This window comes from Caenorhabditis elegans, chromosome III (assembly GCF_000002985.6).
Source record: "Caenorhabditis elegans chromosome III".
NCBI classification, from domain to species: domain Eukaryota; kingdom Metazoa; phylum Nematoda; class Chromadorea; order Rhabditida; family Rhabditidae; genus Caenorhabditis; species Caenorhabditis elegans.
This window is the reverse complement of record NC_003281.10, coordinates 1950567-1962100: the sequence shown is the minus strand read 5'-3', so window position 1 is coordinate 1962100 and position 11534 is coordinate 1950567. Positions and strand designations below refer to the sequence as shown.

General features: G+C 34.9%; 3 protein-coding genes across 5 annotated transcripts; 1 reads left to right on the top strand and 2 right to left on the bottom strand.

Annotated features, from left to right (window-relative positions):
- The first annotated feature begins 155 nt into the window (after positions 1-155).
- On the top strand, positions 156-10088 carry mboa-6 (Lysophospholipid acyltransferase 5). 2 transcript variants are annotated; one of them, NM_001027564.7, is made up of 8 exons: positions 156-262; positions 1974-2274; positions 4242-4374; positions 4422-4516; positions 5802-6059; positions 7362-7466; positions 8259-8565; positions 9823-10087. In NM_001027564.7, the coding sequence occupies exons 1-8, from the start codon at positions 184-186 to the stop codon at positions 9964-9966; spliced, it is 1422 nt and encodes a 473-aa protein (NP_001022735.1). In that variant the 5' UTR covers positions 156-183; the 3' UTR covers positions 9967-10087. The 2 variants fall into 2 exon arrangements, with proteins under 2 accessions (NP_001022735.1, NP_001370746.1); NM_001384035.2 differs by lacking the exon at positions 156-262 and having other exon boundaries at positions 1967-2274; positions 9823-10088.
- Positions 10069-10575, bottom strand: F53A3.7 (DNL-type domain-containing protein). The gene is made up of 3 exons (NM_001306700.2): positions 10431-10575; positions 10261-10377; positions 10069-10188 (listed from the first exon to the last, which is right to left on the bottom strand). Exons 1-3 carry the CDS (start codon positions 10572-10574, stop codon positions 10090-10092), a joined length of 360 nt encoding a protein of 119 aa, NP_001293629.1. The 5' UTR covers position 10575; the 3' UTR covers positions 10069-10089.
- Positions 10576-10676: 101 nt separating this feature from the next.
- Positions 10677-11441, bottom strand: rps-15A (Ribosomal Protein, Small subunit). Of its 2 annotated transcripts, NM_001373852.4 has the most exons (3): positions 11330-11441; positions 11105-11280; positions 10677-11028 (listed from the first exon to the last, which is right to left on the bottom strand). In NM_001373852.4, exons 2-3 carry the CDS (start codon positions 11111-11113, stop codon positions 10732-10734), a joined length of 306 nt encoding a protein of 101 aa, NP_001359806.1. In that variant the 5' UTR covers positions 11114-11280; positions 11330-11441; the 3' UTR covers positions 10677-10731. The 2 variants fall into 2 exon arrangements, with proteins under 2 accessions (NP_001359806.1, NP_001379589.1); NM_001393289.1 differs by lacking the exon at positions 11105-11280.
- Positions 11442-11534: the final 93 nt, after the last annotated feature.

Here is an 11534-nt window from a genome sequence, read left to right as displayed (position 1 = left end):
TAACCTGACGCGCAAGATGATATTTCGCCGTGTTTTCATCGATTCTCCGCAGATTTTCCTAGTTTTCCAGCATTTTTTCATCTAAAACCCCTATATTCTCGTCATTATCTCTCGAAAAAATCGATTTTTCTCGTCAAAAATCCCCATTTTTTCAGGAAAACTCCCGAGTTTAAGCCTCAAACAATGGGCGTAGTCGGAGCACTATCGGAAGTGACCAGCGCCAGTGAAGATGCTCTTCGGTTACTTATCTCTGTGCTTGCCGGTACGGATTTTCACCGAAAATGGATGAAAAATTGAGATTTCTCGGGGGAAAAATCCTATGAAAACCGGATTTTTGCATGTTTTGTTGGCGAAAATTGTTGTTGAAAATCGGGTTTTCAGTGAAAAAATCAATTATTTTCGTTCAAAAAGTCGATTTTCAGCTTATTTTGACTTAAAAATCCAATTTCTAGCTAGTTTTGAGTATAAATATCAGTATTTTTGTGAAAAATCCAATTTTAAGCTATTTTTCACCTAAAAACTCAATTTGTGGCTAATCTTCAATATAAAATCAATATTTCTATTAAAAACCCAATTTTTAGCTAATTTTCATTCAAAAATTGGATTTTCTGCTGATTTTCACTCAAAAAAAAAAATCAAAAATCAATATTTCTGTTAAAAATCAATCGATTTTTAAGCTAATTTTCACTCAAAAATTAATTTTTAAGCTAATTTTCACTCAAAATTCCAATTTTTTAGGTTAATTCCCACTCAAAAAAATTAATTTTCCGTTTAAAAAGTCAAATTTTCACTCAAAAATCGGTTTTTAGTTACTTTTACCTACAACACCACATTTTTATCCAATTTTCAATTAAAAAATTAATTTTTAGCTAATTTTCACTCAAAATTCCAATTTTAAACCTAATTTTCAATCTAAAAACCAATTTTCAGCTATTTTCCACTCAAAAAAAATCAATTTCTTTACTAATTTCTTCTTATAAATCCAATTTTCACTCAAAAAAATCAATATTTCGGTTAAAAAAACCGATTTGAAGCTAATTTTCACTCAAAAAACCAATTTTAAATTAATTTCCTGTTAAAAAATCCAATTTTAGGCTCATTTTCACTCAAAAAAGCATGTTGAAGCTATTTTTCTCTCAGAACTCCAATTCTAAGCTGATTTTCCCTTAAAAAATCGGTTTTTAGCTACTTTTCCCTTAAAACACCACATTTTGACCGAATTTTCACTTAAAAATCCATTTTCATAGCTAATTTTCACTACGAAATTCCAAGTTTGACTAATTTTCAGTATAAAAATCGATTTTTAAGCTAATTTTCACTCAAAATACCAATTTCCAAGCTAATTTTCTCTCAAAAAATCGATGTTTGCTACTTTTGCCTTAAAACACAACATTTTTACCCAATTTTCACCTAAAAAATCAAAATTTCCATTAAAAATCCAATTGTAAGCCTATTTTCACTCAAAACTCCAATTTTTAAACTCATTTGTGTTCAAAAAGTCTAGTTTTAGCCTAACTTTCACTTTAAAATTAACTTTTAAAGCTATTTTTCACTGAAAATCAAATTTTAAGCTAATTTTCACTCAAAAAAATCAATATTTCTGTTAAAAATCGATTTTTAAGCTATTTTTCACTCAAAATCAAATTTTAAGCTAATTTTCACTCAAACAAATCAATATTTCTGTTAAAAATCGATTTTTAAGCTATTTTTCACTCAAAAATTAATTTTTCTAATAATTTTCACTCAAAATTCCAATTTTTAAGCTAATTCCCACTCAAAAAAATTAATTTTCCGTTTAAAAAGTCCAATTTTCACTCAAAAATCGGTTTTTAGTTACTTTTACCTTACAACACCACATTTTTATCCAATTTTCACTCAAAAAATTCAATTTTAAGCTAGTTTTAACTGAAGAAATCCGATTTTTCTGCTAGTTTTCCCTCAAAAAATCCGATTTTAATCGCTTTTTCTTGCAGGATACCCTCTGGCAGTAGTTCACCGTACATTTTTCTACAATAAACCGGCCCAACATCAACATTTATTCTTTGTAATCGTCGGCCTAAGCTTATGGATGTTCAATTGTGGCTCATCGGTTATTCATCCGATTTTGAGCATTTTTGGAGCATTTTTCATCACAAATTTCATGGCCGGAACCGATGCCTCGATTTATGCGGCACATATTGTCTTTTTGGGACATTTATTGATTGGTTATTGGTTTCATGAGACTGATACATATGATATTACATGGACAACACCTTTCTGTATTATGACGTTGAGGTGTGTGTGTGTGTGGAGAATACTGTGTGAATTTTGTGGAAAAAAATCGAGAGAAATTCCCGAAAAATTGACTGAAATTGGCACGATTTTTCAGTTGAAAAATAAAAAATTTCGAATTTTTCTGCTCAAAAACGGTATTTTTAGGGCATTTCTAGTATTCTAGGCGGAAAATTTGAATAAATACCGAATTTGTGCCAAAAATCAGGAAAATCCCAGCTTTATCCATCAATTTTATATGAAAATTTGGATTTCCCACGAGTTTTGCCATTTTTTCAGCTGAAAACCAGTCCGAAACCGAAATTTGTAACATTTTCCTCCAGTTTTCAGTAAAAAAATCACTGATGGCCTAACTTTTGCGGTTTCTCAAATTTAAGTTTTTTAAAGTGATAATATCAGATTTTGATTCTAAATTTTCAAATTTGAGCTCAAAATTTCACTTTTTTCTCTAAAAATCGATATTTCCCCTGTGACGCATGTGCTACTTCTACTCGTTTTGTTCGCATAAAAACGGGTATTTATTCACATTTTCAGCCTTAAATTGGCTGATTTTTTCATTTTTCCCCCAAAAACTTAGGAGATTTTTCGCGTTTTTTCGAATTATCAGTCTATTTTTAAAGTTTTTCACTGAGAAATTCGAATTCTCCGTTAGTTTCTAGATCGCAAACTCAAAATTCGAGTTTTCCGGGTTACTGTAGCTCCGAAAGTACGCAAACACCGCGAAGCTTACGACAAAATGCACAGTTTTCTGAAAACTTGAGAAAACTATCGGGATAGGGGTAATAAGTATTCCTGAATCCGAATTTTTTGGTTAAAAATCATAAAAAACTAGGTTTACCACGAAAAATGTGAAAATTTTTAATTTCGGCTCAAAAGTCATTTTTAGCTTAAATTTCCGAAGAAAAAGCCGATTTTTTTGTAGGTTTTTAGTAAGATTTTCGGTTTCTCCTGGATTTTTTGGGCAAAATGAGCTCGAGTTTAAAATTTTGAATCGAGAAAATCCATTTTTTCGAATGTTTTCGAAAAAGTCGAGTAAAATCGCACGATTTCAGTTCGATTTTCGAAATCTCCACACAATTTTACCCCTAAGTCAAGTTTTCCCGGCTTTCTAGCTCAAAATTTGAATTTCCTGGGGTACTGTAGCGCCAAAAGTACGCAACACCGAGCATCCCACGACAAATTGCACAATTTTCGTATTTTTGACGTAAAAGTCTTAAAAATTGGGTTACAGGGGTGAAAAGTGATGGGGAAATCGAATTTCTTGGCAAAAACTTAGGAAACCTGTTGGATTGAGTTGAATTTTACGAATTTCCTACTTTTTTCTTAGTTTTTAACAATTTTCAACGCGATTTTTGAATTCCCCGCCATTTTTCACCTCTGAAACTCGTTTTCCCAGCTTTCTAGCTTGAAATTTGCATTTCCGGGGGTACTGTAGCGCCAAAAGTACGCAAACACCGAGCATCCCACGACAAATTGCACAATTTTCTGAAATTTTGCGAAAATATGCAAAATAGGGGTAAAAATGGCTTCTGAGTTCGATTTTCGTGATGAAAATGCTTAAAAACCAACTTTTTGAGCAATAATTTTAGAAACTACAATTTTTACCATATTTTCGGAATTTTTCTCAATTTCTAACTATCAAATTCGAATTCTCCGCCATTTATCACTTCTGAAACCCGTTTTCCTGGCTTTCTAGCTTTAAATTTGAATTTCCCGGGGCACTGTAGCGCCAAAAGTACGCAAACACCGAGCATCCCACGACAAATTGCACAGTTTTCTGAAATTTTGCGAAAATATGCAAAATAGGGGTAAAATGGTGCTCTGAATTCGAATTTCGCAATAAAAAATCGTGAAAATGTCTAGTTTTCGAGTTTGACCCTAAAATTTCCTGGAAATTTGCGGGCGGAAACTCGCTAAAAAAAAGCCTAAAAATTACAAAAAAAAAAGTAAATTTTTTTATTTTCTCCCAGATTTATCGGTCTCGTAATGGATGTCTACGACGGAGCACAAAAGCCGGAGCACTTGAAGCCCGATCAAAAGCTTACAGCAATCAGTGACAAGCCGGGCCTATTGGAAATTGCCGCTTTTGGGCTCTTTTTCCAGGTAAAAACAAGGAATTTTTCGATGAAAAACGCTGGATTTTCTTTCAGGGAACCCTCGTCGGACCACAATTCACACTTTCAAAATTCCGTTCATTTGTTAATGGAGACTGGTTGGATTCTGATGGTCAACCACCGAAATCTGCGTAAGTTTGGAGGGAAAAGCTAAAAAATCTGGAATTTTCAGCATTTTTAGCCACATTTTGACTGAAAATTCGAGAAAATTGGCCTAATTTTGATCCAAAAGCGAAAAAAATCGCTGATGGCCTAATTTTTGCGGTTTCTAGGCCACCAATCGGAAAATTATGCTCTTCAGAATTTTGTCGTCAAAATTTTCAAAATTGGTGACTTTTCTAGCCTTCAACTTGGAATTTTAGCCAATTTTTCACTGAAAATTGTGCTAAAACTCAATTTTTTCGAATTTTCATACCTAAATTGTCAATTTTGAAGCTTTTCACCGAAAATTTCGAATTTTCCGTTAGTTTCTAGATGGCAAACTCAAAATTCGAGTTTTCCGGGTTACTGTAGCCCCAGAAGTACGCAAACACTGCGGAGCTTACGACAAAATGCACAGTTTTCTAAAAAGTTGAGAAAACTATCGGGATAGGGGTAATAAGTACTCCTGAATCCGAATTTTTTGGCTAAAATTTATAAAAAACTGGGGAATTTTCATTTTTAGCTTAAATTTCCCGAGAAAACGCCGATTTTCTCCAAAAATCCCGATTTTTGTAGATTTTTACTGGGATTTTCGTATTCTTACGAATTTTTCGTGCTAAATAAGCTCGAATTTGACATTTTGAGACGAAAATCGAAAATTTTGAAAAAAAATCGCATTTCCACTGAAAATTTCAAATTTTCACCAAGTTTTTTGAAATCCTGACACAATTTTAGCCTACAATCGTGTTTTCCCAGCTTCCTAACTCGAAATTTGAATTTCGCGGGGTACTGTAGCCCCAAAAGTACGCAAACACCGAGGATCTCACGACAAAATGCACAGTTTTTGCATTTTTGACGATAGAGTCTTGAAAATTGAGTTCCAGGGGTAAAAAGTGATAGGGAAATCGAATTTCTTATCAAAAACTTGAGAAACTCGTTGGATTAAATGATTAAAATGAATTTTACAAATTTCTAACTTTTTCCCTAGTTTTTAATAATTTTTCAATGCGATTTTCGAACTCCCCGCCATTTTTCACCCCTGAAACTCTTTTCCCCAGCTTTCTATCTCGAAATTTGAATTTCCCGGGTTACTGTAGCCCCGAAAGTACGCAAACACCGAGCATCCCACGACAAAATGCACAGTTTTCTGAAAACTTGCGAAAATATGCAAAATAGGGCTAAAATGGTGCTCTGAATTCGAATTTAGCAATGAAAAATCGTAAAAATGTCTAGTTTTCGAGTTTTCCCCCCACAAAAAATCCGATTTTTTTGCAGATTCCTTCCGTCAATTGGCCGTTTTCTTGCCGGTTGTACCTATATGGTACTCCATCAATGGGGACAATTCTGGATTCCTGATCAATATTTTAATTCTGATGCCTACAACAATTTATCCTTTTTCTGGCGGTGGTCATGGGTTACCCTGTGGTTTAGGCTTACAATGTACAAATATTGTGCAATGTGGCTTATCACTGAAGGAGCATCGATTTTGAGTGGGCTGGGACATAATGGAAAGGATGCAGAGGGAAATGATAGGTAGAATATTGAAAAATGGTTAAAATACTGGTTTTAGCGTGAAAAATGGTGAAAATCCACTAATTTTAGACAAAAAATGAGCATTTTCAGGAGATTTTGAAGTTTTGAGCAAAAAATTTCTATAAAATAGATGAAAATCTTCATTTTGACTAAGAAAAAAATACCGGAAAAATCAATAAATTTCCCGAAAAAATCGATAACTTCCCAAAAAAAAAATCGATAATTTCCCGAAAAAATCAATAATTTCCCGAAAAATCAATAATTTCCCGAAAAATCAATGAATTTCCGAAAAAATCGATAATTTCTGGAAAAATCGATAATTTTCAAAAAAAAAATCGATAATTTTCTGAAAAAATCGATAATTTACCGAAAAATCGATAAATTTACTGAAAAAAACAATAATTTTAATAAAAAATCGATAATTCTAAAAAAAAAATCGATAATTTTCGCAAAAAATCGATAATTTCCTGAAAAAATCAATAAATTTGCGGAAAAAAAATTTTTCTGCGAAATTCGATAATTTCCGGAAAAATTGATTTTTCACTTTTTCGGGGTTACTGTACCTTTAAAAGTACGCAAACACCTTGGCAAAATTCTCCATTATCGATTTTTGAACATTTTTTTCTGAAAATCCCGGATTTTCTGTTCAATTTTCGAAATCCCCACCCAATTTTACGCCAAAATCAAGTTTTTCCTGGTTTTCTAGCTCAAAATTTGTCAATTTCTAACTATCAAATTCTTCGAATTCTCCGCCATTTATCACTTCTGAAACCCGTTTTCCTGGCTTTCTAGCTCGAAATTTGAATTTCCCGGGTTACTGTAGCCCCGAAAGTACGCAAACACCGAGGGCCTCACGACAAAATGCACAGTTTTCGTATTTTCGACGTTAGGCTCCTAAAAACTGGGTCTCGGGGGTGAAAAGTGATGGAGAAATCGATTTTCTACCTCCAAAAACTTTGGAAACCCGTTGGATTAAGTTGAATTTCACAAATTTCCTACTTTTTTCTTAGTTTTTAACAATTTTCAATACCATTTTCGAAATCCCCACCCAATTTTACCCCAAAATCGAGTTTTCCCAGCTTTCTAGCTCGAATTTTGAATTTCCCGGGGTACTGTAGCCACAAAAGTACGCAAACACCGAGCATCCCACGACAAATTGCACAGTTTTCTGAAAATTTCCGAAAATATGCAAAATAGGGGTAATAAGTACTTCTGAATCCGAATTTCTTGGTTAAAATACATAAAAACTAGGGTTTTGCCCGAAAAGTTCAATTTTTCACTAAAAATATCGATTTTTTGCAGATGGGACGGAGTTCGTGACCTTCACATCATCAAATGGGAGACCGGACACGACTATAACTCGGTCGTCGAGTCGTTCAACTGCGGAACCAATACTTTTGCCAAAAAGTAGGGAAAAAATCGGAAAAAATCGATTTTTCGACAAAAAAAACGCTGAAAATTCGAATTTTCCACCTATTTTTTGTGTGCTTGCGTACTTTTTCAGCTACAGTAACCCGGGAATTTAGGTTACTGTAGTTGTACAAGTACGCAAACACCTTAACAGCGATGATTTTTGCGATTTTTAATGGAAAATTTATAAAGTTCAGCCGAAAAAAAGTTGAATTTCTTGTACTTTTTCACCTGAAATATCTGGATTTTTCCCAAAAATTTGGAGAAAAATTGTATAAACTCGCGTTTTCTGTGTTTTGTGCCCAATTTTGCAGTGAAAATTGGTTTTAACACGATTTTCAGTCAAAATTTTGCAATTTTAAGCGGAAAAATTGATTTTAAAATTATTTTTCATCGAATTTTCCACTAAAATTGCCAATTTTTGTCGGAAAAACCAGGAATTTTGTTCATTTTTGTTCAAATTTCCCATATTTTCAGTTAAAAAAAAAAAGGATTTTCCACCCAATTTTCCCTAATTTCCCACATTTTTAGTGAAAAAATGGAATTTTCGCCCATTTTTCTTCAAATTTCCTACATTTTCAGGCAAAATTTTGCAATTTTCAGCGTTTTTTACCTAATTTTCCACATTTTTAGCGGAAACCCCCCGGAATTTGTCCATTTTTCTTCAAATTTTCCACATTTTCAGTCAAAATTTTGCGATTTTTAACATTTTTGCCACTAAAATGTACGATTGTAATCGAAAAAATCAGAATTTTTCCTCAAATTTTCCCAATTTTCCCCAATTTTCAGCCATATTCATCGTCGTCTCCGTTGGGTTAACAATAAATTGGCATCACACGTGATAACTCTATCATATTTGGCAATTTGGCATGGATATCATCTTGGTTATTTCCTTCTTTTCGGCGTTGAACTCGGATGTGTTCAGGCTCAAAATCAGCTTTATGCTCTGATTAAGAGGACTCCCGGATGGTCTGAGGCCATTTCTAAGCCTATTTCCAGGCCGTTTATCTGGATTTTTGGAAAACTCACAATTTCCTACTCGATGGGATTCGCTTTCCTTATGTTTGGACTAATTAAGACTAAATATTGGATTGGGGTGAGGGAAAAGCCTTTAAGCGGCGAAAAACGGATAATTTTTCGAGTTTTTGCAGTTTTTTTTGCGGAAAAAACCAAAAAAAAATTGGGTTTTTCAAGATTTTCGGCGGAAATTTGGCACTTTTAATGAAAAAAGTTTGAAACGACGAAAGTAGCTCAAAATCTGTAGTTTTTGGCTTTTAAGCGGCGAAAAACGAATAATTTTTGAGTTTTTCCGAGAAAAATTACTGAAAATCCGATTTTCCAGACCTAAATCTGACAATTTCTACGTTTTTGCCAGCAAAAATGGCTCAAATCCCGGCGAAAAATTGATAATTTTCTAGTTTTTCGGAGAAAAATGACTGAAAGGAGATTTTTTCGCCGAAAATGATGCAATTTTGGTGAAAAAATCGCCGAAAATTATGAAAATAATGTATTTTTGACCCCAAAAATCTGGAAAAACTGTGTTTTCTAAGCTTTCAGCAGTTAAAAATGGCTTAAAACCCGGAAAATTGAAAAATTTAATCCAAAATAATAATTTTTTTTCAAGTTTTTGTCGGCAAAAATGGCTCAAATTCCAGAAAATTGCAATTTTTTGAGGGTTTTGTAGCTTTTTCGCTTTGAAAATTCTATTTTTTGGGTCCAATCGACAAAAATTGGCTTTTGCTCGCAGAAAATGAAAATTTTTTTAACTGCTGAAAGCTTAGAAAACACAGTTTTTCCAGATTTTTGGACCAAAAATTTATTTTCATAATTTTCGGCGATTTTCACCAAAATTGCACCATTTTCGGCGCGAAAAAGCTCCTTTCAGTCATTTTTCTCAGAAAAACTAGAAAATTATCAATTTTTCGCCGTGTAAAGGCCGAGTTAGCCCGAAAAAAGCCAAAATTTCGGGATTTGAGCCATTTTTGCTGGCAAAAACGAAAAAAAATATGAAATTGTCAGATTTAGGTCTGGAAAATCGATCGGATTTTCAGTAATTTTTCTCAGAAAAACTCAAAAATTATCCGTTTTTCGCCGCTTAAAAGCCAAAAACTACAGATTTTGAATCATTTTTTCAATTTTTAAAATCCAGTATATTATGGCGATTTTCGAATTTTTTGCTATACTGAAAACCCCAAAAATTTGCTCTTTGAGCTCGCTCCCATCAATGGAAATTTGCTCAAAATTCGTGAAAAACAACGAGCTCTCCAGAGAGCTTTTCCCGCAAAAATTTGCTAAAATCTGCACAAAAATGCTGTGTTAAACCTTAAAACCCGCTGAAATTGCCAATTTCCAGCCCGTCAAAAGTCTGTATTTCATCGGCTTCATCATCTATTTCATCGTTTGGCCCATCCTCCACATGGTCCTGCTCCGTGTGCTGCCACGTCACCCGAAGAAGGCGGCGGCCGAAAAGCCCGAAGAAGTCAAGAAAGAGCTCTAAATATTTTTGCAATTTTCAGTCATTCTCTATTTTTTGTCGAATTTTAATATTTTTCAGGTTTTTCACTCTCTCTCTCCATGTTTCTCATCGCAAAAGACATTTAAAAAATATCGATTTATTTATTCATTTTTGAATTTCAAAAATTCCATTCTCGTTCTTTATCGTGTCACGACGTTTCACGGCTTCTCCTCGCGTTTTCAGATGATCCTCGATGTTTTTTCCCTGGAAAAAATTGGATTTACGCTAAACAACACGCGTCAACGATGCTCCGTTTTCAAGAGCAAAAATGCTCACTTTAAAGTCCTCGAACCATCCGATATTGTCAGCGATGATGTGATGGTTGTGACAGCCGGAGCACGTGACAATGACAACTCCCTTCTCGTATGATGACTTGGCAAATGTTTTTGGGCCCTTGAAATTATTAGGAATTTCAAATCCAGTTTTCTAGCTTTCTTGGCTCAAACCTCCCGGGAGTTGCACACTTTGCAGGTGTATGACAGGGACAACTGGGGCTCTTGCTTCCCCAGTGGAGTGGCTGAAAGTCTGGGAACTGTCTCGGAGAAGCTTCTCGATGCTCTATAGAGAGCTGAAACTGCTGAGCGGAGCATTCTGAAAAATTCGTGGTCCCCGAAAACGAAACCCAAAGGTTTTAAAAGATATTTAGAAACCCTGAAAAGTTGGATGCCGAACTGAACACACGACTCGGTTGTAGTTGTAACAACAATTTATTTGTAATAATAACAAACAAAAAATTAGGGTTTGGATTTAGAAGAAGAATCCGAGAATCTTTCCTCCCAAATGCTTTCTTCTGGCCTCCTCGTGATCCATGATTCCGGCGGAGGTGGTAAGGATGAGATATCCGAACTGACGGGATGGGAGGAGGGTGTTGGTGTACTTCTCCAAATCGTTTAGACGGATGTTGAGACGTGGGGAGATGACGGAGGCCTTGTTGAGACGTCCGGTGAGGTTGACGACGATCTTTCCGGCGCGGTGGTCGTCGACGATCTCGAACTCTCCGATGTATCCGTGCTTCATCATGACGGTCAAGAAGCGGACGATGACCTGGAAAATTATTGTTGCGATGGGAAGGGACAGGTGGAAAACTAGAAATACGGAAAGTAGATGTTAAGCTGGTTACCTTCAACATTCATATCCCAGGAAGATCTCCAGATTGAGAGAATCTAACCAAGGGTGTCTCCGTTTAATTAGAACCGAAAGTTATGTTTGGAAATAAAACCGAGTTTCTTTCACTAAATTCTAAATTCACGGAGAGCCTTGGTCATTTTTTGCGACCGAGGCTGCCAGCATCATCATCTATTAACAAAAATGCATTGAGAATTCTCGAAGAACGACGCGAATTTACCTTGGAGGCTGGACGGATGAGAACCTGACGCTTTCCGCGCTTCTCGGCGTTGTTGATGGCGTTGAGCGCATCGGCGAGGACGTTCATGCGAACCATGTCTGCTTGTTTTTACCTGAAAATTCGGGAATTCATTTTTACAAAAATTATGAGAACGCGAAGCAAAACAGACACATTTCGATGAATATTTGTAGGTATTTCGCATCAA